We start from the raw sequence: 26843 nt of genomic DNA, 5'->3' as shown, positions 1-26843 counted from the left end.
TTCACACGAGCCTATCTCCTCCTGGCCCTGATCACCAGAGAAGAGCTCAAGAGGCCAGGCACCCACCCACATGGGACAGGGGTAGTGACCTAGGAGCCCAACAAGGCCAAGTGGACAGATCTGCTTATACATACATTTTGGGCCATCTCTAGAATTGGCCACCCCTGACAGAAACCACACATTTCTTGAAACCTGAAAAACCCTCTGTCATGTCAGCCCAATGATAACTTCAGGGAAGAGTCAGATGACATTTCTAAGGTGTGGCAGGTGCCTCCCAGGAACCGAGCCAATGATGCCAAGGACGTTCCTTAGCAGAGAGGAAGTACTGAGGAAGGAGACAGAGGGACTGAGACAGAAGCCAGATCTGGGCAGAGTGGATGTGCAGCCAGGACCTAGTGAGCTCAGCAGTGAGGACGACATCACCATGAGCATGAAACAGGCTGCTGAGAAACATGGGTTGGCCAAACACGAGCCAGGCAAAATCCAAAGTCAGCCAGACTTCTTGTCCCTTCTGTCCCCAGAGGGCAGGGACTTTTTCGTGTGGGGGAGGGGGAAAGGGATATAAGCCCAGCCAGAATCATCTGGCAAAGCATTTGGAACTGGTACGCATTGCCACCTGGATCTGCCTCAGAATGCCTGGTCCTGCCAAGTGCCAAGGGGTGTGCAGGAGAGACAGGGGAGCAAAAGATCTCCTGTCCAACCAAATAGGAACAGTGGATCTTGGAGAAAAACACAATACAAGCTTGGTTTTTCCCCAATTCCTCCATCAGACGCCATCAGGCCAGGGCTCCCTGGAGACCAGTGGTGGTGTCCCTGCTAGCCTCACTGGTCCATGAGAGTAGGGACAGGAGCTCAGGAGGGCAGGGTTCAAGCCTCCTCCATCAGAGCAGGCATGTCACACTTCCTCCATCTCCTGGGCCACCTCTGAGGACCTGGGAGCCCGCCTCCCCACATGTGGGCACACCTCCAGGAGCCCAGAGCCCAGCTCCTCACCCTTTGCCTGGCCAGCAGTACTAGCCAGAGTGGCCATGTGTTCCCACAAAGAGCGCAGCCCCTGCACTGGCTCAGGCCCCAGCCTCAGTTCACCCATGTCAATGCCAGGAGGATGTCCAGACTGGGCCTTCTCACTATCTACATCTGACTGTGCTTGTAGCCAGCAGGACTCAAAATAGTACCCCCCACCATCTGAGTCTGTAGACATTTTGAGGGCAGCATATACAGACTGGAAATCCTGCTGGGCAGGCCCTATACTTCCCTGCATAGGGGGCAGAAAACAGGAGCCAGGATTGGGAGGCCTAGAATTTGGGGCTAATTATCTGCCTAATTCAAGCTACAAACCCCCACTGAGGCCAGAAGGCACTAGTACTGAACATAGCTGAATCCTGGGTAGGACCATCCAAAATCTCCACTTGGATTTTCCCAATCTAGAGAAGCTCCTTCTTAGACCCACATAGAGAGTAGGCAGGTCATGCATCCATGCATCCACCTACCCTCCCTCACAATGGCCCATCCAGATAGACTTCACTGAACTCCTCCTTTTAACCAGTCTCATGCTGGGTATTGAAGACACAAAAGAAATACACCCTGGTGATTGCCCTGAGCCTGGTCTGGGGAAGGTGCTGACATTTGCAGAGATAATCAGGACCTAAAGAAAAGGTAGTGACCAAGATATAGACAGGACTTGCAGGAGAAGGGGGGAAGCCGGGGACGAATCCCAGAAGGAGGTGACCACACCTAAGTTGAATCTTAAAGAAAGAGCAGGCATAGGCCAGAAGGTGTCCCCAGTAGAAAGAATGATGAGCAGAACCCCTCTTGTTTTAGCAGCAGCTAGACCCAGGTGCACACTGGAGCTGTTCCCTTGGAATGGCAGAAAGGTGAAAGATGCACAAGCAACAAAGAAGCAGAAATCAGCCCTAAATGTTAGAGGGAAGCTCCAGGGTAGCCCTGAGGATCCTGAGCCCAACTTAGCACCCCAGTGTGTTCTCTTGTTCCCAAGGCCAATATTTGTGTGGTGGTTTAAAGAAAATGGAATCTCCTGGACGCCCTATGCCAATAAATAGGCCAAGAGCCTATGGACAACAAGTACTGTCAACACAGCTTGGACACTCTCCGTCTAGGCAGCAGGGAAGCTCTGGGAGACCCAGGTCCCAGGGGTATGACCAGTGACCAGCATCATGCAAAGCCAGGAGGAGGGTGAAAACCTGAAAGAGCTCAAGGCTGGTGCTCACTGTGAGGCCTTTCCCCATCTCCACTGTGGGAAGGACTGGGTGATCTTGGCCCTAAGGAACTAGAGCAACCCAGGGCCCAAGGTGGGGAGAGTGCTCCCTGCTCAGTAAGAGGTGCCACAGTCCTCCCACCATGCTATTTGGCATTGGAGCCTGGGTCATCAGCTGGCCCTGGGTCACTCAGTTGCTGAGTATGCAGCAAAGGGATGCCTCTTAACTCTCCACAGGGTTGGATTCCCTGAGAATAAGATCCCCCTCCTTCCCCTCACCCTTTCTTTTCTTGGAGGTGGCAGGAATGGGGCAAGAGGGACTATTGGCTTGGACGCACACCCCTCCTTCTCAGCTGCTTTCAAGGTGCCCCCATACCTGAGCCTATAGTTGAACCTTACCCCTAAGCAGGGTTCTAGCTGGGGTAAGGCAATGGCGCTAGAGCACACTCAAGACTGCGTGGTCACTCTTTCCCCTGTCTTCCTTCTCTTTCATTTGCTGCCCCCACCATGATTTCCTGAGTAATCTTCAGAGAGAGCCCTCACCATGGCCCTCTAGGTAGAGGATACTTTTTGGGGGGGCATGCTTTGGAGAAAATGACTGGGTCTTGCCCAGATGACCACACATCGCCTTCCCCCAACCCCTCCACCCCATTCCCGACCAGACTGAAAGCTCCCATCTGGGTTCCTCCACCTATACACTGTCCAGCCACCAGGGTACGAGGGAGATGTCTTACAGAGGCCATGTGGTAAGGAAGGGAAGGGAGGAGGAGTGGGAGAGACAAGGAAGGGGGAGAGGCAGCCAAGGCCAGCAGAGCCAGTGTCTTTCCCGGGGGACCAGTGCTCATCTCACCTGCATGGGGATGAGGGGCTCCTTGTCATCGATGTCAATGAGCACGTCTTCCCCAGGACTGAGTAAACTCACATCATCTGTAGGGAAGAGCCATATCCATGCCTGAGAGGGGCTCCTTCAGGGTACTCGCCCCTCTCCAGCCACAACACTCAGCCAAGACACTGAGACCAAAGGCCCTCAGCCTTCCACACTTCTCAATGTCCTTCTCTGTGTCCTTTCCTTCCCATCCAGTTCTTCCCTCTCCCATCTTCTCTCACATTCACTGTCGCCCCACCCCCACCTGGTTCTCTCTCTCTCTCCTCATCTCATAGAATCCCTGCCTTTCTGTCTCCCTCAACTCTTCCCCCACATCATCCCACCCTAGCCCTGGCCTCTCAGTTAGCCGAGAGCTGGGCGATGCCCTGAGGAAGGCAAGATTCCCACCCTCCTGGTCAGCTGAGCAGAAACCATTTCTCGCTCAGATCCAGGTAAGAGAAGGGCTTCAGGCCACGTCTCACCTGGGAAGCCCCACCTGCCCCAGCCCCTCAGCCCTGGCCCTCTCCATCAACAGCCCTACCCCCTACCTGGGCCGCCCTGTGGGGACGGATTCTCCTCGGAGTACAGGTCACACATGAAGCTCTCCAGGGAACGGATGGTACACTGGCCCACCACAGGCCGGCGGCCAAACTGGCGGTTATCAATGACCTTGATCACGATGGAGGGACAGTAGACCTCCTCCTTGGGCAGCATCTGGGCAGAGCAGGAGGGAAGCTCTGGGCTGTGGCCTGAACCCACCTCTTGGAGACTTTAGAGGAGGTGAAGGCTCTCCTTCACAGGACAAGTTCAAGGAGCAGAGAACGACTTTAAACCCACACATCACCCCCAAGAGCTATAAATCCAAAGTGGTGGTTGGCCGAAGCCAGGAGCTGGCCAGGGGAAGAGAAGCCACACACCTTTTCAGTCTGCCTCTTGAATGCTGTATGCAGAGGCTGACTTTTCCCCTACAGCTCTACCTTCCGGACACATCCAGCTCAGCCTCAAGCTAAAACAAGTCTACTTTTCCTGAACCCTCTCTGGTTGGGGAGGGGAAGAAGGGAGAAGTTGGCCCAGGACTCAACATTTCTTGCAGACAGTCCCCCCCAAGTGGATACTCAAGAGTTGGCTTACAGACCCAGATTCTTCTCCTCCCAACCCCTGCCCCAAAAGCACTTTGAACACAACTTGAAATAATTTATATGCTCTCCTTCGGTGGCGGCTTTGGCTCAGCCAAGAGGAGGCTCCTGTTGACAGCCACTGGGCCTGGAATTTCTCTAGTGCTTTCATCTTGCAAACCATTTTCCTTTCCTCAGACTTGCCTCACTCCGGCCACTAGGCCCAGGCAGCCTGGGGAGCTGCAGAAGGCTGAGAGCCTGAGGGCCTGCGGGCCGTGGCAGGGGGAGTCCACAGCAAGGCTAGAGGAGTACCCAGTCAGGGAAGGTCTGGAGGAAGCACAGAAGGTCAGAGCCCTGGCAGGCCCCCCGAGGGGAGCTCCAGGGGGCTGAGAACTTCCCTGGCAGGGAAAGGTGGGTCCTTGCAACTCCTGTGCACGCTTGTCTGGGTAGGAAGAAGCCAGCTGACCCTCATTCATGCTGCTCACAGGCTTCAACTCTTCCAGGGAGGAGATGGTGAGCACTGCTTCCCCATTTCCACAGACAAATGAGATGGGAAAGATGCCATGACCTAGCCAGGATCCCACAGGGAGGCAGAGCAGACACCCGAGCCCCTGACTCCAGAAGGAGACAGCAGGGAGGCCAGGCTTACCACTTCCATGAAAAGGGTACAGATGTCGAAGTTGGGGTTCTTCCGGAGGTTCTTGATGACACAGGACTGCACTGTCTGGCCCCCGCACTCTACCACAAGGCTAGGGGAGGAGATGCTGGCCAGCTGGTAGCTCTTCATGTTCCGCAGGCCCCACGCCAGGATCTGGGGACACAGAGTGAGGAGAGCAGCTGGAAAGGCCCCAGCCCCCAGGAAAGGCTGGGGCCAGGAAAGGGAAGGGCCAGGCTGCGTCCCCACCCCCACCCCATGCCAGGGCCCAGCTCACCTCTATGGCAGTACGCTGGAGAACAGGCTTGATGTTCTGGGGGACCATGAAGATGTTGGCCTCCCTCTGAGGTGGCGGGTAGGGCAGGTCTATGTCCTCTGACTGCAGACGATGGCAGGTGGAGCAGAGATGGTAGGAGGAAGACCAAGGCAGAGAGAGAAAAAAGAAGGGGGAGGCAGTTGGGACAGAAAGGACATGGGTGGAGGGCAGAAATAGAGAGGCAAAGGCACACAAGTTGGGCAAGCAGGCAGGCAAAAATGAGAAAACTGAGTCAGTTTTTTCCAGGCACCATCTTTTCCAGCATCACAATTTGAGCACCTTGGCCTGGGATTCAGGTCACCTTGTTTCAAATGAACCCCAGGTCACCCCTCCTCCCTAATGCAAGCTCAGAGGCACCAGTGTGCTGCTCAGGGTCTCCCCATCCCTGTCACATGCACACACATGCACACGCACACACACTGCACACTTTCATCCTAGCACATCCACTCCAGCCTCACTTGGGCCCAGAGAGGACCACATCCCCTCCCGCTAGCCTGGTTCTCCTGCCCCCAGGCTCAGGCACTCCCGACATGCCAACCACCTTGGTGTCCCTCCTCCATCCCCCACACCACACCCAGACACCTGCCAGCCCTGAACCCCTACTTCTCACATCTGTCCACCACAAAGACAGAACACTCGCTCTGTGAGCCAGAAAGAGAATTTACAAATAGGAGAAGGGGATGTACGTGCCCATTATTCACGGGCGCTAACAGGAACTGCTGGGGAGGCTCCTTCACCACCATAGACCAAAGATGAGAGCAGCATGTGTCAACTCTGCTGACTGAGGGTTTGCCAGAAAGACTGAGCCAAAAATCCCCCATGATCATGAAGAAATACACAGGGAAGCAGCAGGGGCAAGGCAGGCTGTGTCACTGTAGACGAACCAACTACCAAGTCTCACAATGCTTAGGAACACAGGCTCCACCAGCTACTGACTTAAATCAATTATTTCATCTTTCCATGGCTCCATTTTTTTAATCTATAAAATAGTTATTAAAAGTTGCCAAAACTCGGGATGCCTGGGTGGCTCAGCAGTTGAGCATCTGCCTTTGGCCCATGGCCTGATCCTGGAGTCCCAGGATCGAGTCCCACGTTGGGCTCCCTGTATGGAGCCTGCTTCTCCCTCTGCCTATGTGTCTGCCTCTCTCTCTATCTCTCAAGAATAAATAAATAAAATCTTTGGAAAAAAAAAAGGTGCCAAAACTCTAGATTAATGTGAGGCTTGAAGAAGTTAATACTGACACTTAGAACAGCACCTGGTTCACATGAACCCTCAACAGGTCTCCGAGCCCACATTGCACCTTTGTGGCAATTAAAGAAAGATGTCCCTTCCTTGAGACTCTTTACTTCCACCTCAGAAAATCGTCGTATTTTACTAGCTTCTTAGAACAAGACACTTTACTGCCACCTACTGGAAAATTGTTATAATAAATACAAATACATAATGCCTGCACTGGAAATTGTATCTCCTTAGACACAGTGCCCTTATGCAGTGCACAACCCACACTTCCATACAAGAAGGCCCTGACACTCAGAAAATGTTGACTATTAAATAAAAGAGCTAGGCTGGACACTACAGAGCCTGCCATGTGTAATCTCATTTAATAAACAATGGAATCAGTGGATTAATTCTCCAAGTGACTTGCTTTGGGCTCCTTTTCAAAGGATGGTGCACCCATGTACAAATGCTCTGATGTAGATGGTAGGAGCAGCTGGAGCACTGAGACACATGGGCTTCCCCTTGCCTCCATGAATCACTTCACAACCAACCCCAGTTGTCACTCTTGCCCTGTGACACAAACTACACTTCCCCAACCTGCAGCGGTTAAGAAGCTCATTTCTAGAATTGGTTGGGCCTCAGTTCTAGTTCCAGCCCTGCCGCCTTCTAGCTGTTTGACCTTGGGCAAATTACTCAATGCCTGTGACTCATTACCCTCCTATGAAGATCCAGGATAACAATACCCCTGGAGCCTGCTCCAACAATTCAGTGAGAACAAACCTCAAGTGTCTGGCACCCAGGAGCTGCTCAGTCAATGGCAGCAATTGTAAGGATGGCATTATTGTTGTCAGTACCATTGTTTTCACCAGGAGGGCTGTTGCTCTCCCAGGGTGACTTGAGGAGAACCGAGCCCCCAGTAGCATTTCTCAGAACAACACTGGCTTCCGAACTACCCCTATGTCACACAGGCACCAAGTGAAGGAATTCATAATCTTCCTCCAGACCTTCAAAGCAGATGACATGGGATAGGAAGTGCCTACATTTTTGGACTGGCTGGGAGACAAACGCTGTCAGGAGGAGTGGCAATGTGCAGAGCTGCCACAGGGCACAACTCCACGGCCTGCTGGGCATGTCACAGTACACATAAGTAGTGGCCTGGAGGGAAAGGTTTTGCCTGAAGGTCTGCTCATGGTCTGTTTGTGGCCTGCTTAAGGCTGGTGCCCAGCCCGATGTGAGGGGCCCAAGGCCCAAACCCCAATACTGAAAGGAGCAAAAAAGAAGGGACTGGGAGGGGCAGAAAGATCAGGCCCTTCTCACATGCTTATACCGTTCTCCTGAATCACCAGAAAAACTCATTAATACATTCCCCCACCCTGAACATTTCTCTCCAGGCCCCCCAAACTCTGGGCAGTGTCCCTCTGATTCCTGTTTATCCCTCATTTGCACATTCCCGCTTTCCTCCCAGCTCTGCTGAGCTCCATGGTGACGACATTCCCCTCTACAGGCTGAGGACCAGGCTCCCCATTTTCAGGAACCTGTTTGTGAGGACAGGGAACAAGAGCCTTGAGCAGGCTTGAGCTCCAGTACCGTTTGGAAGAGGCCCTGGAGGAAGAAGGCAGGTGCACACAGCTGCGGAACACCAGGCCCAGCAGAAGCAGAAGGAAGAAAGAAGCAGAGATAGTGGTTAGAGGTGTGTCCACGGGCAGCTTCCTTGGCACAGCGTGAGGCCACCATTCTCATCCCAAACCAATCTCTGTCCACCTCACCATCCCCCCAGGGGTCTAGGCACATGTTTGTTCCCTGCCATTTGTCAGCAGGACCCCTGCCTCTGCAGCCCACCCCCACACCCCACAGCCCCCATCCTCCTCCCCGGCGTGCACACCCACATGCCCCTTCATCCCTCTGGAGTTATCGCTGCACAGCCACACCTAAAGCCTCCCTTGTTCCCAGCCACGTCCCATCCCGAGCTCCCCAGCAGCTGGATCGTTTCCTTCCCTATTTAGAGATGGTCTCTCATATCCATCCCTGCCCTGCTCTGTGTCTTCCAGCAGCCTCCCTCCTTCTCCCCTCTCTTGCTTCCACAAGGCCCTCTGCCCCCAGCACGCCTGCTCCGGAAACTTCACTGTCCTAAATCAACGACAGCCTGCTTGTAGCTCAACCCGAAGGCCACTGGCAGGCTCGCATCTCTCCCTCTCCTCAGCAGCATCCTGTCAACTGACCTCGGCCTCCTTCCTGAGACCGTCCCTGTGGTTTCTCTCTGCTGCCCCTTTCCCCCTCACCCCCCTCTGTTGGCTGAGTCTCCTCAGCCAGTTTCCTGGGCTTTCTGCCTTCAGACCCACATTGCCTACCTCTTCCTGCTCAGTTTGCCCATGTGCCCCACTGGCCTCTAACACTGAACAGGTCCCAAACTGGATCAAGTTATCCCCTCAAAACCTGCTCTCTCCCCATGACATCTCAGAAACCAGCCCCACCATCCACCTTGACCATCAAGCCAAAAAGCCCCACGCCACCCTTGGCTCTCTTCCCCGTCACACCATGTCCCATGGACCACCTGGCCTTCATGATTCTGTCTCCTAAACTTCTCACATGCCCATCCACCTGTCTCCTTCCCTCACCCCCTCTCACCTGGATTCACCAGCATCCCCCTAAGTGGTCTCCTTGCATCTGGTTTTGCAAATCCCTTCCCAAGAGAGCCAATGTGTGCTGTATTCTGCAACCAGGGGAAGTGTTCTAAGAATTTAATTCTGTCAAACGCTCCCCAGCTGCTCAGGATGAATTCCAAGTTCCATGACACGGCCTCCAAGACCCCTCATCTTCTATTTCCTTCTGACTTCTCTGGTCCTGCCTCCCACTAGATAATCTTCCCTTTTGGGATCCCAGAGAATGATGAGCCACCTCCCCATACATGCTCAACACTGGCCCTCCTGAACACGAGCAAGTTGTAGAGCCAGCACACTCTCTTTTCCTTTGAGGCTTGGAGTTGCCAGTCCCTCTGAAATGCTCTTCTGCCCACCTCAACTGGCCACCTCCTTCTCAGACTTCAGATCTCCATTTAAATCCTCCCTGGTGTCTTGAGCTCAAGATAAGCAGCCCCATGGCTTCTGCAGCAACTTGCCTCACTCCCACTGAAAGACACACCACCCCGTGCCATTCTTGTGTGTTCCACTGGCAGCTCTGCGCACGGGGACCACAGCTGAAATCCCTGTCCAAGGACTACAGGATGATGAATGAGTAATCGAGGGGAGGGAGGGATGGCAGAGGAATGAATGGGTGGGCAGATGGTTGAATAAAGAACCCACCCACCAAAAAAAAATAAAAATAAAAAAATAAAGAACCCACCCAGCACACTCTCCCTTCCTCCCCAGCACTCCTGTCTGCACCAACCTGCTTCATGGGTCCTCACCAACCCCCTTCCCCATGCCTGCTCCTCGCTCCCTCTGACTGAATGGGCTTCCCAGACCACCTTCCTCAATCTAACACATCTCTCGGGGGCTCATTCAAGCTCTCCATTTTCCAGAAAATCTCCCAACTGTTCCAGAAACTTCTTACCACCCTATGATAAGGTCCTGACTGGTCTGTGACACCTCACTGTGAGAGTCCTGTGGCCCTGGCCAGATGACCAAACTCCTGAGCCTGAGTCCCTCCACTTCTGGTCCAGACAATGTGAGGGGCTCAACACCCTCTTCCAGGCCAGTGATTCTCGGGGAGGGTGGGGGGCTGCAGCGATCCTATCACATCCAGGGAAGCATATCGACACTGCCAGAGGATAGACGCAGACTCCAAGTATCACCAGGACATTGTAATTCACTGTCCTATGTGATACGAGGACTCTGAGGACCACGGACCTGGAGGGCAGCTATACAACGGAAGTCTAATTAGATGAAGCCACCCATGACCAATCCCTCCCTCGCACCCCACCCCCTGCCACCCTGAGTGCAGGCAGACCTGGGGCCACCCCACTGATGGGTCCTACAGGTGTGCAGGGTGTTTACTGAACTGCTCACATCAAGAGGACAGGGACGCAAGAACAGATGAGGCTCTCTCCCCCGTCAGAGCAAAATCTACCTTATGTCCCCTTATGTGCAAGCCAGCTGAGCACAGAGAGCTGAGGACAAGCCTTGAGGGGGCACTTCCTCCCCTAGGTCAGAGGGCCACCACACTAGACAGACATTCATTCCCAGGGCAGGGCTGGGGGAAGGGTTGACCTCCCCGCCTCCACCGAAGTTGTCCTGTTAGCAGCGGCCCCAGAGACTCCCACCTCATGGGGCCAGGACGCTCAGAGGACCCTCTAGACATTCAGATCCTGGCTCCTCCGGGAGCTCCAGGCAGGGGCAGCCAGGCGTGCTGGGAGGGCTCCATTGTCTGCCTGCCCCACCCAGCTCGTTAGGAACAACATGTTGCTCTAATTACACTTCCCAGGAAAAACAGTGTTTTAAATTAAGGCCTTGGGGGAGGGAAAGGGGGATGGGGGGACCACTGGGTTTATTTTCCTGATTGCAAAACACCAAAATTTTCCTTCTCGTGGATTTGGGGGTGCCAGAGAGTACCTCGTGTACGTCTCCAACTAGAAGCCATACCCTGGATTTGGAAGGGGACAGAAAGACAGCCGGTTGGCCCCCTGAGCCCTCGGGGAAAAACAGCCATGGAGCGGGCAGTCCCTTCTAGCAGGGCATCCCCCCCCCTTGGAGCAAGACAGGAGCGGCAGGACCAAGGGTAATACCCCGAAGAGCGCCCCCTTAAATGGTCAGGTCTGCAAGCCTCAGCTGTGCCCACTGGGTCCCCCAGTGGGATCTCCCTCTGCACAGAGTCCCGCATCCTCGGGGCCCCCCGTTGTTAAGGAAACCACCGTCACCTCTTCTGCCACCGGTGTGTACGTGTGCGCGCGTTCTTACGCTTGTACACACTCGCGCACATGCACGCTCTCCAGTTCTCAGGAAATCTAAAATTGCAGTTTCTTTGAACTCATTCCCCTTGGCAGCACGGACCGCCTTTGTTCTCCAGACAAAAAGGAAAAGAAACGAGACAGAGGGCTCAGAAGAGGCGGGAAGAAGGAGGGAGAGAAGGAGCCGGAGGCCAAGGAGCAAATCAAGGAAGAGGGAAACAGGAAGGGAGAGCGGAAGAGGAGAAGGTGAGCGAGGCTCAGGAAGGGGGGTTCTTGCTCTACTCTGACAGAAAGACAAACTGGGGAGCCGGGGACGGAAGTTCTCCCCTCACCCATGCTCTCTGCAAGGACCCAGGTCTCCCAGACGTCAACGAAGCCTCAAAGACACAAGGCAAGTGTCCCCCCTTTGAAGCCTCAAAGACAATGGGAAGTGTCCCAGTTCCCCGGGCCAGAGCTCCCAGAGAGGGCTGCTCCAGATGGGCATAAAGCCTGGGGGAGGGGAAATCATGCCACACAACAATATGGCCCCAGGTGGTGACAAGCCCCCAGCCCAAGGCAATTCCACCTAGATCCCAATCCCCAACTCCTTCTGCCAATCCCTGCTCCTGATGTTAGCTCAGTGTCACCTCTTCCAGGAAGCCATCCTCACTGTCCTCCAGTGGCTCTGGGAGCCATCAGCACAGCTTAGGCAGATGTCATTCCCAGACACTCTGTCCCCCACACTGGCGTGGAATGCACTGGCCAGAGGCACTCCCCACCAGAAAGGCCGCCCTTAAAGCATCCTTCAGTCACAAAAGCCTCTTACCTGGTCCGGCCCCCTGCTCCCCAGCCCACACCCCCTGCAGCCACTAGCTTCCTAACAAACCCATCTGCCCTGTATGCCCCCAGACTTCCAAGGGCCAGTGGCCCAGAATCTAAACTGCCAGCATGCCTTCCCACAGCCTCAGGGAAGCTGGTGCACCCTTCACAAGGATCAGGCCGGAGCCTGGAGGGAGTTGAAGGGAGGGGGATGCATGGCAGGAGTCTGGCCACAGCAAAGACAGAAAACTTCTGTTAAGGCATCAGGCTTCCTACGGACCCAGCAGCAGCAGCTGGACTAACCTATCCCTGGAGATTCTTGAAATGAAATAGGACCCAAGACCTTGGTATGAGGCTTAGCCTTCAAGTGCAAAGCAAGTGGCTGAGCCATGGAGCCCTGGGTCTGGCCCCCCAGAAGGAGGTGATCCACAAGATCATCCTCTGGGGTTGTTCCCTGGACTGCCTGATACTCCATTCATCCCACGGGGCCTTCGACCCCTTAAACCTGCTGACTCAGCCCAGCCCCGTGCCCAACAGACCCCCAAGATTTGCTCTCCTCTCACCCTGCTGACCCACACCCCACCTCAGCCTGTGGCCTGGCTGGCTCTGTGGCAGGACACTTGGCCCTCTTCAGGGTCTGGCCCAAAAGCGGCAGATTTTAATTTGCTTCTTGACAAGACCACAGCCAGAGCCCCGCTCTCGGAATCTGAGCCTTCGCTGTTACATATTACAAATCCAGCTATTAAGGACTTTAGCTTTTTTTAATAACTCATCCCTGGGCTGGGTCTTCTTCAGAGCAGGCTGTGGGTTTTGGCCACAAAGTGCTTTCAATCAAGAGGAAGGGCTCCGTGCTGCTTCCCTGGACAGGGCTCGGCTCCCCTTTCCAAATCGGCAGTCTTTCGCAACTGCGGCCAAAAGCAGGAGGCTGCCTGTCAGGCACAATTATGGCCAGCTCACTTGGCGGACCCCACCTTGGTCTGGGAGCAAAAGGAAGTGAGGTAAGGGGCGCGGGGCCTGCGGATCCCACATCCTGACCCTGCACTTCGAGTCCAAATTGCACTGGAAATGTCAAAGGGTGCCCGCTCCCAGCCTGGGGATTCCCTGATGGCAGGAAGTGGCTGCCCTTTCCCCAGCCCATCTGACCAGGGCTCTCCTTCCTGTCTCCCTGCCCAGGCCTCTGCCCAGGCCTCTGCCCAGGCCTCTGTCCCTGCTCACTCCTGAGGACCTGCGCACAGAGGGGGTGCAGGAGGCCATAAGGGAACATGCTCCTCATCCCTCGGGGCAAAGGATGTGGCCTTACTTCCTCTGGAAGCCAATCCCAATCTTCTTCCAGAACCTAGGAATCCCCAATCCCACCAGCCCCTAAAGCAGCCAGGCCCTAAACTGGTGCTTGGCCCTTTGAGCCAAAGGCGCGTTCCCCGTCTTTCTGCAGCAAAGTCTGGCTAAAGCTACCTTCACCAGAAAGGCTTCCTTGACTACTCTAGGCCCCTTAGGAAGATTTTATTCTTGAAAACATGCCACCTGGTACTCGGCCAGATGAGACCCTGCATTTCTGCCAGGAGACCTAGATGACTTCAGCCTCCGACAGGGCAGCAAGCCTTCTGAGGCCAGAATCATACTAGGATATACCCCCATGCAGCCCTGGATCAGCACAGAGTAAGGGGAGTGAAATCCAGTCAGGTCTCTGAGTGGCAGATGTCCACTGAGGCACCAGGAACCCAGAAGGCTCTGTGGCACCTGCCCAGAGGTGAGCCTTCTCCTTCCCTCTGCCCTCCTGCACCCAGCTGCGAGGGGCCAGCTCACCTCTTCCAGGATTCCTGACATATCCTGTACCTAGGCCGCAGCATGGGATGATCCATGTCCAGGAGATTGGTGGAGGGAAGAGAGAAGGGAGGGTAAAAGTTTACCATCAGTGACACGGAGACTCAGCTGGGGCAGAGATCAACACATCAGATTCACCCTAAGAGAAGCCAAGAGAAACTGCCTCCCATGGAGGGTATGGGTGGTGTGCATCCAGCCATGCCTTCCACATGGTTCCTTGAGAAGGAAAGTGTGATGGGGTGTCGATGCAGAGACTGGTGGAGAGGCCAAAGTGTTAACCTAGAGCCCTGGCATCTCTGGAGGTGACAGGTGGTGGGAAGGGTCCCAGACCCTGTGCAGCACCCCCAGGAAACAGCCAGGCCTCACCCCCTGGCACTGCTGTTTCTGCTGAAGCATATGGATTTGGAGAGGCAAGGAGAAACCACCCAGATCCCCAGGGGCAGGCAGGCCTGAGAGCAGGAGCTTGGACTGGACAGCAGAGAGAGAGAGAGAGAGAGAGAGGGAGGGAGGGAGGGAGACAAGCCAAAGAGGTGGGGGGGGGGGGCGGAGGGGAGAAGCAGAGGGGTAGAGTGGGGGACAAGCAATAAAGGAGAGCCCCGCTGGGTAAGAACTGTCTGCAAATTGTGCAGGCTGCCTCGTAAGGGGGGAGGCCTCCAAACACAGCCCAAAGGACCACTTCTCAAAACTGCAGCTGAGCCTGGCAGAGAATAGTACTTCCTGAATCAAATTAGCAGGGTTCCAGGAAAGCTCTACATTTTCTACCATGACCCCCACAAGAAGGGGAGCAGGGAGCAGGGAATAAAGCAGAGGGAAGAAAACCAGGTCATGGTGGCAACAAGGAGCCAAGGAAGAGTGTCTCAATCACAACTTGGGGACCAAGCATGGCTCAGAGCCCCTGGAGAGCTTCTGAGTACACAGGGTTGCTGCCCTGTCCCCTCAAGGTACACTTCAGCCCGTCTGAAGTAGGGCCTGAGACTTGGCATTTCTTACCACACCTCAACAGTGTTCAGCACTGGCTGCACATTAAAATCCCCTGGGGAATGGAGATGGGTGGGAGGATAAGGTAAGTGGGTGATGGGCACTAAGGAGGGCACTTGATGGGATGAGCACTGTGTGTTGTGTTATATGTTGGCAAATTGAATTTTAATTTTTAAAAAATCCCCCAGGGAACACCAAAGGCCACCAATGCCTGGGCCACTCCTCCAAGAAGTTGTGTTTTGATCGGTCCGGGGTGCAGCCTGAGTACTGGTGATCTCTAAAGCTGCCCCCAGGGATTCTAATATGCCACCCAGCCGAGAGCCACTGGTCTGGGTGACCACAGGGTCATTTAATTCTGAGATCTGTGATTCTCGGGCTTCTCCGGGAAGAAGGGCAGGAAAGGCCAGAGCCAGACAGGGACCCCAGCCCCTGCCCACCCTACCCCGTGGCCCCCCTGGGGTCTTCCTCTGCTTGGCCGCAGGATGGTGGTGACACGTGTATGCCTGATGGCCCTTCCTAGCCCGGGGTGGTTGCGGGGGGGGGGGGGGCGGGCGGACCCTGCAAGCCAAGAGAGGTGCAATCGGTTACAGAAGAAAAGGGAAGAGCAAGACTTACCTCAAAACCAGGAATATGGTGAATGGCCGGCTAGGGTACAGAAGAAAGAGAACTTTGGTCAGATGCCTGGCACCCAAGCCCCCAACACCCTGCTTTCTGCCCTGGCTAGGCAAACACACTTCCCACCACAAAATGACACTCATGGAATGTGTCAGTGATCAGACAGTGCAGGGGTTTGCAGAGTCTAGTCCTCGAAGGCCTAGGGGACTCATCAGAGGAATCTGGAGGTGGTGGGTAACCTCAAGGGAAAGCCAGGTTTGTGGTATGTGGCGCTCCCTTCCAGACACCTCACCCAGAGTAGCCCTATTCCTACCTGGCTTACATTGTGAGGTTCACATCACAGTAAGAGGAAGTTTGGAGATGTGGCTATAAACCAAACGCCCTTTCATAACAGGAAGGTGGCTGGTCCTGGGTCATGGAGCTAGGCCAGGGCAGAGGTGGCACTAGACCAGAGGCCCTGCCCTTACCTGCCCGTGGAGATGCCCCCAACACACTTAAGCCTCCCCAAACCAGATCACAGAGGTCCTATTCCCAGAAACCACCTCAAGTTATGACCCAGCGATAAAGATATCCAATGGCCAGAAGATTCAGGCATTCTAGCACAATCCAGATCCCAACACTCTCCCTAACAGAGCATGTTGTGATTTGGGGTTCAGAAAAGATGGGCAAAACCCAACCCTTAGCAGAAGGCCTGACAGCAGGTGACTGTTCAGTGTTCCCCAATGACTGCAGGCCCCCAATCAGTGAAGAGGGATTGATTGCAGTCCCCTCTACTCCATTGGGACATCCCCTCCCTGGGCTCCCTGTCACCCCTACTATGTATGTACTCCCTGCCTGGGTCTCCTGGATATGGATATGAACCAGCCTCACCTTTTCTCTCTGGATGAGCTCAAAAGAGGCCAGCAGTTCCCCCGCCGACTGGCTGCCCCTAATCAGTGGGAACCAGGCCAGCCGGGGTGTCCGCTCCAGGCTGGGCTGACAAATGCAGCGTCCCATAAACTCATCTGCACCCTAGACCAGGCATGAAGAAAGAGTCAGCATCTCCCAGTCCAGGACTCTGAGTGGCCTCAGAGCAACCACCAGACCTATATCCAGCCTCCTGAACTAGAAAGGACTCGAGAGTTGCGGCAGCCCCCTGGTGCAGAATGATACACTCTGTCCCCCACCCCCTTAGCAACCACTTCAAATCCCCATCAAGGTCAAAAATGCCTCCATATGTCTAACTAGCCTCATCTTGATTTAATTTCAAGCTCTGAGCTCCTTAGAGACCACAGTGACAGCTCCCTAGCATTTTGCTAACACCCTCAGCATGGTAGGTGTTTACATTTCCAAAGGCTTTTGCATGTCCTTTAAGTTCCCCACTTCCTAGCTGGGAAGTTGTGATCACTCATCAAATTCAATGGGTCTTGTTAAAATGATATTTTAGTCTTATTCATCTGCTCAGGACCTTCCATGGTTCCCACTCCCTGGAGGATAGAACCCCCATCTCCTGGCATGGAAAGCCCCTCACTGGAGCCTACTTGCCTCTCCCGCCCTGCCTCATTCCCTCCGCACACCCCCTGCTCCAGTCTCCTGGCCTCCATAGACCTCTCAGCCCCTGGTCTTCACGTGAGCCATCTTCCCCAGCTGTGCTGCCCTCTGACCTTCTCAGCCATCACCCATGGCCCTGCCCAAGCGTGGCCCTCTGGCATGGGCCTCCATGACCTCACTGTCCTGTGACTCCAGACGTGTGATTAGCATCCCCAAGGTGGCAGCGGCAGGACTGGGGTCTTGGCCAGATGGTGCCGCAGCCTTTACAAGCCCTGGTGCCTTGCCGAGGCCCTCATCTGGAGAGAAGGAGCAGAACTTCTGGGAAGCACCACTGACTGCAGTCATGACACTGCTGGGGATGTCCCACACAGCAGATCATAGTCCAGCATCAACCACTAAGCGTAGACAGCAGCCACAGTGCTGGGAGGGGTCCTGGAGGCCCCTCTGGCCTGCGGGTTGCCCCATTCGCTGTGGTTCATGGAGAGGTTATGGGGAGGGGATCCTGGGCAGCCAGGCCAGCAGGAGCTCCAGGCAATGGCTACAGTCACTTGATATGTTAACAATGTATGCAGCCTCTGCTCTGCCCCAGGACCCTGGAGCCCAGCCACCTGGAAGATGCCATGGCTCTTCTCCCCCTGGGTCCCCCCAGGCCCTGGCCTGCAGGAGAGAGACAGGGTCAGAGCAACATTTTCAAAAGAGGAGGTGGGACGCTATTGGAAGAAAGGCTGTGTGCAGCCAGGCTCCCGGCTCACCTTGATCTAGCACTCGCACCTGCTCCTCTGCCAAGCCCCTGGCCCAGCGCATCCTGGTCCTCCCGCCCCTCCCTTCTTCCTGCCCCCAAGGTGCCAGGCCCTGTGCTCTTCCCCAGACAGTTCCAAACAGACTCCTCCTCCAGTTGATCAGCCCCCCCTGACAGAGCCAAGGGAAGAGCCCATCGGTGGACCTTCCCAGCTCAGGCCTATGATTCACTGCCCACTACCAGCTGGCCCCCTCCACCTGGTGGGACACCCCAAACAGCATCACCTTGCCCCACCCCCTAGTTACCACACCTTCCCAGAGAACCTGACATCCAGCCATGGCAACTCTTTCTGGAAATATCTTCCAAATCCTGCCCCTCCCCTTCTATCCACTGCCACCCCACCCAACCCCAGGCCCCTCTACCAAACATGCTGTCAGGCAATCCGTCTCTCCCTTCTCTTCTTTTCAAAATGTTGCCTGACCACCTCACTCCCCTTCTCCCCAGGCCTCCTACTCCTGTCTTCTCTTTCCCAGCTTGCTCTCGGCTCTCCTTATCTCCCTTTGCCCTGGGCTGGGTTGGAATGCCCTAATACCCCAATTATGTTTCCTTCAGGGCCTGGGTCTTTCCCAAGGCCTTCCCTCAAGTTCCAGCCCTGGGCTTTATCTCCCTCTGGGAATCTTCTAGAGCTGCACCTTGTGGCTGTTTAAACATAAAGTTTAATTAATTACAACTAAAAATTAAAATTGAGTTTCTCAGTTGCAGTAGCCACTTTTCAACTGCTTGATTGCCACCTGTGGTGAGCAGCTCCCGTTCCAAGCAGCGCAGCAGGGCCATAGGGCTTTGCCAACACCGCAGGAGGTTCTGTAGGAGGCCCTCCCTGTACCACTGGAAGCATCTCTGCTCTGCAGGTAATTCTCGCCTCCCACCTACACTGGGAACTCCAAGTGCCAGCCACTCAGCCCAGCACATAAGTGCTTGATAACTGGAGAGTCGATGCATCTCTCGATGGGGAGAAGAGTCTACTGGCCTAGGGTCTTAGAAGCAAGTTAGAGGCAGAGACACCCTGACCCACAGCCAAATACCCTTTCCAGTTCCATCCCCTTTCCCTGATGCATGCACAGCACGTGTGTAAGCAATCCATTATCAATTACTCTGGAATAGTTTTAACTGCTCTGTAGCCTGTGGGGTCAGGGGAAAGACCATCTGGCTGGGTACCCCTCCCGGTGGTGTCTCCTCCTGGCTCCTGGAGGCCACGGGCAGTGAGGGGACGAGAGAGGAAGGCAGGTGGACTCACGTAGGTGTCGTGGTCATACAGCTCCACCACAATGCTGGGCGGCTGCTCAGCGATACTGGCTGGCTCACCAAAGATCTCAATCTCATAGAAGATAAGCGTCTGGTCCCAGGTGGGGTTCAGAGTGTTCTTCGCCACCACTGTCTTCTGGCTCTGGTGCAGGAAGGAGACGATGGCGTAGGGATCTGTGTGGACCAGGCCCAGGGAAGGGAGGCAGGACATAGCAGGGACCGTGAGAATTGTCTCTGCTCAGGCATTATGTGGGTCACAAAGCCGGAGCAGAATCGTGGCTGCTGCTCTGGAGCAACAACCTACATTTCCCCAGCCACCACCACCCCACCACCCCAGGCCCAGCCCCCTAATAAGGCCAGCTGGTGGGCTACAGGGGAGAAATGGAGCCGAGGTCCAGGAGAGCAGGCTCAGAGAACCAAAGAACTTCCCTTCTGGGCTTCTTACCGGACTGGCCACTGGGAGCCAGGTCCAGCTAGGAGAAGTGAGTGCCTGGATCATGCGTTCCTTCATTCATCCCACAAGCATTTACTGAGTGCCTTCTGCATGCCAGGCCAAGAGCTAGGAGCTCAGGGCTGAGAATACAATTAGAGCAAAACCATAATCCATACAAGCAACTATAAAACTACAATTCTGATCAGCGCTTTGAAATAGGATAAAAGTCGCAGTGGCGTGAAAGAGGTTCCTTGAGAAAGGGAGAGTAGAGCAGAGATGCTGGTGCCATCAGACTAGGGTGCCTAGGCCTGTATTTTAGCAAGCCCACTCCGGCTGCCACATGGAGAATAGCCTGGAGGAGGCAGGGACACCAGTAATGAGGCCTCTGCCAGGATTCAGGTGAAGATGGTGGTGGTTCTCAGATGGGCGAGCACACTAGAGGGAAGCACATGGACTCAAGAGCTGTTTAGCAGTGGGTGATGTGACAGGAACCCTAAGATCCCTGCTCCAAACTGTTCTGCAGCCTGCCAGCCCCAGCCATGCCAGCTGGGGCCCTCCCGCTAGTCATTCCCCCTGCCTGCTCCCAAAGGGAAATTAGTGTTACTAGAGAAGATTCTAGGTCCATGGCTCTCAAATGTGAGCATACAACAGAATCACCTGGAAGGCTTACCCAGACTGGGCCCCACGCCCAGGGACGTATTAATCAGGTCTGCTGCTGAGCCTGAGAATCTACATTTCTAACAAGTTCCCAGAGGGAACTGATGCTGTGTTCCAGGGCCACACTTGGGAAACCAGTGTAGGAGAAAGTCCTATGGAATTGAGTACATGTAATCTGGGATGGGGCAAAGAGTTGGCAGAGGGGCTCCTCCAACTTCTCTCACTAGGATGTCAGACTGGGGGGCAGGTCCAATTCACTGCCACTTTATAAGACTCAAGGTGGGGGATCCCTGGGTGGCGCAGCGGTTTGGCGCCTGCCTTTGGCCCAGGGCGCGATCCTGGAGACCCGGGATCGAATCCCACATCGGGCTCCCGGTGCATGGAGCCTGCTTCTCCCTCTGCCTGTGTCTCTGCCTCTCTCTCTCTCTCTGTGACTATCATAAGTAAATAAATTTAAAAAAAAAATTATAAGACTCAAGGTGCCAAATACTGAAGGACAAGAAAGTCTTGAGATGCAGAGAGCTGGTGGCCAGATGCTAGATGTCGGGAGGGCTGAGCCCAAATGGCCTAACACACGCCCTCCACCGTTGACTCCCCACTCCAGCCTGCAGCCCCCTGTACCCTCTGAGCCTCACAGTTTAGCCCCAGATGTGCCCTAATCCTCATGTGACCTTAAGAGAGCCTGAGCGCTAGAGGTCCAGTGCTGGGATGTCCAACTGTAATCCTGGGGCTGTGATGGGGAGACAGCACTTCTCCACAACAGGAAGGGGAGCAGGACAGGATCCTTGGCCATATGGAGACCAAGTGGCACACTACGGCCGTTGCTCAGGAGGTGATAGAGAGTAACCGTAGAAGAGGCAGGAAGGTTGGGGAGGATTCCCATCAAGACATGAGGATATTAGGATCCAAGTTTTAAGGGTAGGGGAGATCTAAGTTAGGAGGCAGGAACTATGGGCACTCAATGGCTGAATAATGCTGGGTTTGGCTAACAGGAGGTAGCCACCAGCATGGAACCAGCCTTCAGGCACAAAAGCACAGTGCAGTCAATCCTGGAGGGCTTCCTGAAGGAAATCAGTTTTGAACCTGATTCTGGGAATAGAAGAGGGCAATGCAAGGCCCTTGACAGGGGAAGGGGCAGAGGAGACATGCCCACCCGTCTTGCCACCCCCACCTGGTGGAAGCCTCTCTGGCATGGGGCTCCCCCTTCCATGCACCGGCCCTGGTAGGGTTGGCCCCAAGCACTTCCCCTCCTGCCCCTGGCAGGGCCCAGCGGCGTCTGTGCATTTAATGAAACCGTCTGGCTGTGATACCATCAGCTCCAAGCTCGGCAGAGAACTTCTCCCTGGTTCCAGTAAGGGAAAGAGGGCGCGTTCCGATAAATAAAACCATATTAGAGAGCCGGCGAAAAAGCCCCTTTTGTTCCCACCCCCTGTGCTTCCCAACGCTTTATTTTTATAAGCGCGAGGGCCCCAGACCGACCGCGTTTACACAAAGATCACAATTGCACATTGTAGCGGCTGTGCACGCTGTATTGGTGTTGGCAGCACCCCCCACGCTGCCTAGCCCCCCCACCCCAGCAGGCCGACTCCTTCCAGCAGCCCCAGCAGCCCCAGCAATGAGCTCAGCGCTGGGGGAATGGGGAGGGGGTGGCTTTCAAACAAAAATCACCCAGACTCACACACGCACCCTGCCCGCCCATGGGAGGAAAAAACACACAACAAAGGCATTGTAAAGAGCAGGCCTGGAGGCCTGGGGCCTCAGACACTGGGCTACTGTGTGCTGGGGCCTGGCTTCTCCCCCCACAGGGCCCAGCCCCTCCACAAAAAAGAAACTAGGGAGAGCCAGGGGGTGTTGCTGAAGCAAGGTGGTCAGATGAGGGAAAGCCAGACAAACGCACAGACACATCCCTCTTCCAGGAAGGCCCAGAAGAGTGAGAAGCAGATCCCAAGGAGAGGTGGAGGGCAAGGTAAGAGGCTGATTCTTCTCTGTCCACTCCAGCCTAGCACTCTTCCCAGGCCCACTCCCACTGAAGGAGGTGGCACTGGCCCTCAGGCCTCACCCATCAAGCCACATGGAGCTGAAGCAGAAAGTGGCTGGACTGGAGGTCTTGGAGGACCATTAGCTGCCCTAGGCAGCTCCAGCTGTGAACACATATGATTCTACTGGATGCCATCATTTCAGGCAGCCTCAAGCAGGTGGTTCTTTTGCCAGACCTAGAGCCCTGCACCCGACCTCTGCTGCTCAGACCTTCCTAGAGCCTTCCTAAAACCTTTATGATACAGTAAGCCTTCCTCATAGGCCTTCCCACCTTCCCAGTTCAGACCACCGGGATGGGAGATAAAGCAGGCAGCATCATTCCACTCATCGGAAGCGAGAGCTTTGAGCCACGAAGACTAAGTTACTAGCCTATAGCTCACAGGTGACCAGGGCTAGACCCCCCTGACTCCCAATCTAGTGCTGCTTCCACCATGCCATGCTCTTTGGAAAAGAACCCTTAAGAGAGAGGGAAATAGATCACTAGTAAGGCAGTGCATATGAAAACTATAACAATATTTTCCTATTAAATTAAGAAAAATTGTTCAGAATTATAAAACCCAGTGTTGGCAATTATTGGACGAAATGGGTACTCTCCTTTATTGCTGGAAGCAATTCAGGAAAGTAACTGGGCAATATGCCCTAAAAAACATAAAACTGTTTATACCTTGCTTCCTATATTCCTGGGAATCATCCAAATTAACCAAAAGCTATACATGCAGAGATGCTCATTCCCACATTATTTGGAATCCATCATTCATTCACTATATAATTACTGACTGACCAGCACGTAGTGGGTAAGCACAGTACCCGGGATATGGAAATGAAGGAGATGCAATCTAGGCTCTTAAGATCATGATTACTGGTTGAAAATGGTAACTACAGGGCAGTTTAATCCAAGGTGATGTGCAATTTACTCAGGGAATGGATAAGGTGCTGTGGGCGGGGGTACCCCATGAAGCCTGGCAGCATCAAGTCAGTCTTCCCAAAGGAGGTCTCCTACCCTGAGTTTCAAGAATGAGGAGTAACCAAGACACACCAAGGAAAGGGGGGGGGCATTCTAGACAACTAGCACGGCATGCGCAAAGATGCCAAAGAGCACGGGCACTTGGGAACAGCAAGTAGTTGGTCCAGCCAGAGGGAGGAAGTGCCAGGGCAGTGGGGATGAAAGAGGGAGGAGGAGGCTGGGCATATCACTAAGGTCCCAGATACAAGCTCAGCAATTTGGACTGAATCCTATAGATCAGTGTTTCCTAAAATGTGTTCTTCGTCAGCGTGAGTTCTCTGGGGAGCTAACGAGTGCTTAAACAAGTCAGACAGGCTCCTTCCCTGCAGCCATTGCAGAGCCTCTCAAAGCCACTGTGCATTGTAAATCTGGAAGTGTGTGGTGTTCCCCAGTCTCCCTTGCTCAGGAACCCTGTTTAAGTGGAGCGTTTCACAAGCCTCCAATGCACTTTGGAAAACAGCTCCGTGAGCTCAGTGGGAGAATTCCCCTGGCCAGAGCCAACCTTAATAGAAAAGCTGTGCTTCGAGAAGGAGTGGGCTATGACTGGAGTCCAGACACAGTGAGCCCCAAAACAAGAACTCCCCAGCTCCACCCAAGATAGAGTCTGGATCTGGGTGAAAACTAAAGCACCGGTCCCCAAAGAGGTGACATCAGCTGTGGGGCAGCCATGGGCCATCAGACCTCACTGTGGCCTGCCCTGGAGTAACACCTTTCAGGACCACCCACCTGGCACATACCTTTCATCTCCCAGGAACCATAAGGCCAGCAAAGAGGGCACAGAACCTTCTGCTGTCTTAACCGATACCCCAGGCTGGTAAATTAATAACCTGGCATCTGGTCTACTTAATATCTCTCATGCCAAGGCAGGCCCCCTGAGCCCACTGATCTGTGAGACCCTCCAAGAGGAGTTTCTGATTCCCCTAAGCTAAGGGCTGTCTTCTGCTATGTAGTGATCTCCCAACAGAGCTGCCAATGGGCTCTCCGTCTCAATGGGAGCTCTGGAAGCAGAGCTTATGGCTCCCTCAAACCACAGCTCTTGTGCCCAGCTGGAGGAGAGAGCAAAGCAGAATTCCCTGGGGAACAGTCGGGCCAATCAGACAGGTTTCTTCCTGATTTCCTTTGATACATAGCAGGTTCCAATGAAGAACAGCTCAGCTGAAGCATTGCTGCCCACTAGATACAGCGTGGAGAACCTGTGATTTCTAAGTCCTCCAGCGTCGTATCTTTTCTTTTTTTTTTTTTTTTTTTTTTTTTTATTTATTTATGATAGTCACAGAGAGAGAGAGAGAGAGAGGCAGAGACACAGGCAGAGGGAGAAGCAGGCTCCATGCACCAGGAGCCTGATGTGGGATTCGATCCCGGGTCTCCAGGATTGCGCCCTGGGCCAAAGGCAGGCGCCAAACCGCTGCGCCACCCAGGGATCCCCGCGTCGTATCTTTTCCATTCAAACTGAATTCAGTGCATACTATGGATGCTCACCAAGCAGGGGCAATCCCAACCCAATATCAATGAGAAGTCATTTGAATCAAGCATCATTATACATTTCCTAATGCCTAGTTGCTACACAGGCCACACATCCTCACAACCACAAGCCACACACATCCTTCTAGTGTCTGGAGAATTGATGCTGGTTATACATTCAAACCACACCTGAGGTGGGATCCTCAGGCAACCTGGACAGAGCATCTCCACAAGCCTCCCTTTCCTGCCTGAGTTTAATATTATACAATAAGTGTTCCCTGGGCAGTTCCAGTATGTCCCTCCAAACCCTGGTCCAGAGAGGAGGAGGCAGACACAGCCCCAGCCTTTCGGCAGCCTCAAGGCCCACCCCTCAAGGGACAAGTGAAGAGCACAGCTTGGGGCCCCTGGAGCCCACTGCTGCTGGAAAGGCCCAGAGCACCACAGGTCAGAGTCAATCGAGCACTTCTGGAGGAGAGCCCTCTCCACCCCAGACACCCAGCAGGCAGGCTGGAGGAGGATACCAGCCACAGACACTGCACTAGACCCTCCCCCGGCCCCAGACATTCTGGATTCACACATGAGTTTCCTCCGAGAAATGCCAGCTGGTGGCCACGCACAGCCTCCGGCCGCCAGCCGCCCCAGGGTCAGTGCCAGGGGAAAAATGGCTTTGGTTTAGGGTTTGGGAGTGAAAATAAACACTCTGGATTTTATAGGTTCACCCATGTTGGCTGCTGTTTTCCTTTCCAGCAGCTGGTCAATCAGGCCTTTCATTCAGAAGCCAGCGGCCTCTGAGGAAGCCCTGGGTAGTGCCCTCAAAGCTCAGGGGATGTTTATTTGGGGGAGGGGGTGGGGCTGGGATGGAAAGTGTGACATCTCCCACAGGCCAGCACCAGGCTGACCCTGCCTGTGGTCCCCGGGGGGGTGTGCCGCCTCCTGGCATGGGCTTCTTAGGAGGGGCTCCCTCCCTCCAGGGTCCTCGGCCAGTCCCAGGCCAAGGAGGACAAAGGCTGCCCACCCCCTCGCCACATGCCCACACAACCCCGCCACCTGCATCCCCACCTCTCGTGCCTGCCAAAGAAGAAGCAAGGCTATGAATGAATCCACCTCTTTTCTCTCCGCATGGCATATGTTCTGATTGTCACTGAGCAACCTGGCAGGTTCCCAGCAAGGGCCAGTTGCACACATCCACCCAGGGCCCACCAATCCCTGCATATGGGTTTTGCATATGCTCTTCAGAAGGTGCTGTCAGACCCCCAGGACCCCAAGCACAGAAGAGAAAGTGCTCTATTCACCATGTGCCTGGCTGCCCGGGGCTGGAAAACAGGCCACTGAGAGGAGAGAATGCAGGGAAACACAGCTGCTGGGGGTGAGGAATGAGAGTGGTCCCCCACGTGGGGGAGGAGCAGGGCTGGGAGCAGGAGAGACAGGTGGCTATGAGCTGCAGTACCATCCTGGGAACAGAAGAGACCCCTCTGACAGAAGAAGTCACTTCTACTCAAGTAAGTGGCAAGCATTTGGAGGCTGGGATGCACTTGTCGGCTATTTGACCTCAAGTAATTTAGTTAAGCTGTCTGCGTCTCTGTTTCCTCACCTGTAAAATGGGTACGTGAAACACCTATGTCTGAGAGAGATGTAAGGGTCACATGCACTGATGCCAGGGAAATGCCTGGGCTCATAGTGAGCACTCGGTAAGTGTTAGTTCTTTAGATACTTAGTGCTGTGGGCTCAAGACAAAGCTCTTCCTGGAGCCACTCACAGTCAGGGTGGGAAAGAAAAAAGCAATCGGTCCACACAGTGGTCAGGGCTCTGAGAGAGGTGGGGGTGGGGCGCTTGCCAAGTGTTAAGGAAGGGAAAAGTCAGAGCGTCTGGGCTGGATCTTAAAGAATGAGTAGAAGTTTGTTGAGTTAAAAATTGGGAGAGAATGCATTCGAGGCAGAAAGAGCACTGAGTATGAAGGCCAGGAACATGGGAGAGCTCCACAAACGTTGATGAAAGTTGGTGAGGCCAGAGCTAGTGGTTAAAGGTGAACTAGGGGAAGGTGCCACTGGTGAGGTCCATGGGGGGTCCGATCCACAAAGGAGCTGTCTGCTGGGCTGAGCGTTGGGGATTTCTCTCCCAGTGTCTACATGGGAAATCAGAGTAGTGACGTGACCAGATCCTTCTGAGGCAGTGTGGAAGGTGAAGGTGGCCCGGAGATGACCC

The 26843-nt window shown here is 54.4% G+C and overlaps 1 protein-coding gene across 23 annotated transcripts in view; it reads right to left on the bottom strand.

The window, feature by feature from the left end:
• The window catches only part of DYSF (dysferlin), a 216357-nt gene that overhangs the window by 59635 nt on the left and 129879 nt on the right, over window positions 1–26843 (bottom strand). For 15 of the 23 annotated variants that reach the window (XM_077842860.1, XM_077842854.1, XM_077842864.1 and 12 more), the window contains 8 exons: window positions 19043–19224; window positions 16350–16490; window positions 15480–15509; window positions 13869–13898; window positions 5128–5229; window positions 4845–5006; window positions 3629–3794; window positions 3066–3142 (listed from right to left, as the gene is read on the bottom strand). In XM_077842860.1, the coding sequence (XP_077698986.1) occupies window positions 3066–3142; window positions 3629–3794; window positions 4845–5006; window positions 5128–5229; window positions 13869–13898; window positions 15480–15509; window positions 16350–16490; window positions 19043–19224 (890 nt within the window). Of the gene's footprint in view, window positions 1–3065; window positions 3143–3628; window positions 3795–4844; window positions 5007–5127; window positions 5230–7972; window positions 8015–13868; window positions 13899–15479; window positions 15510–16349; window positions 16491–19042; window positions 19225–26843 lie in introns of all 23 variants that reach the window. The other 8 variants (XM_077842848.1, XM_077842856.1, XM_077842846.1 and 5 more) reach the window with 1 other exon arrangement.

The sequence above is a fragment of the Canis aureus genome, chromosome 12 (genome assembly GCF_053574225.1).
Source record: "Canis aureus isolate CA01 chromosome 12, VMU_Caureus_v.1.0, whole genome shotgun sequence".
Taxonomy (NCBI): Eukaryota; Metazoa; Chordata; class Mammalia; order Carnivora; family Canidae; genus Canis; species Canis aureus.
Note: the sequence above shows the minus strand (reverse complement) of the source record. Positions and strands in the feature narration are given on the sequence as shown.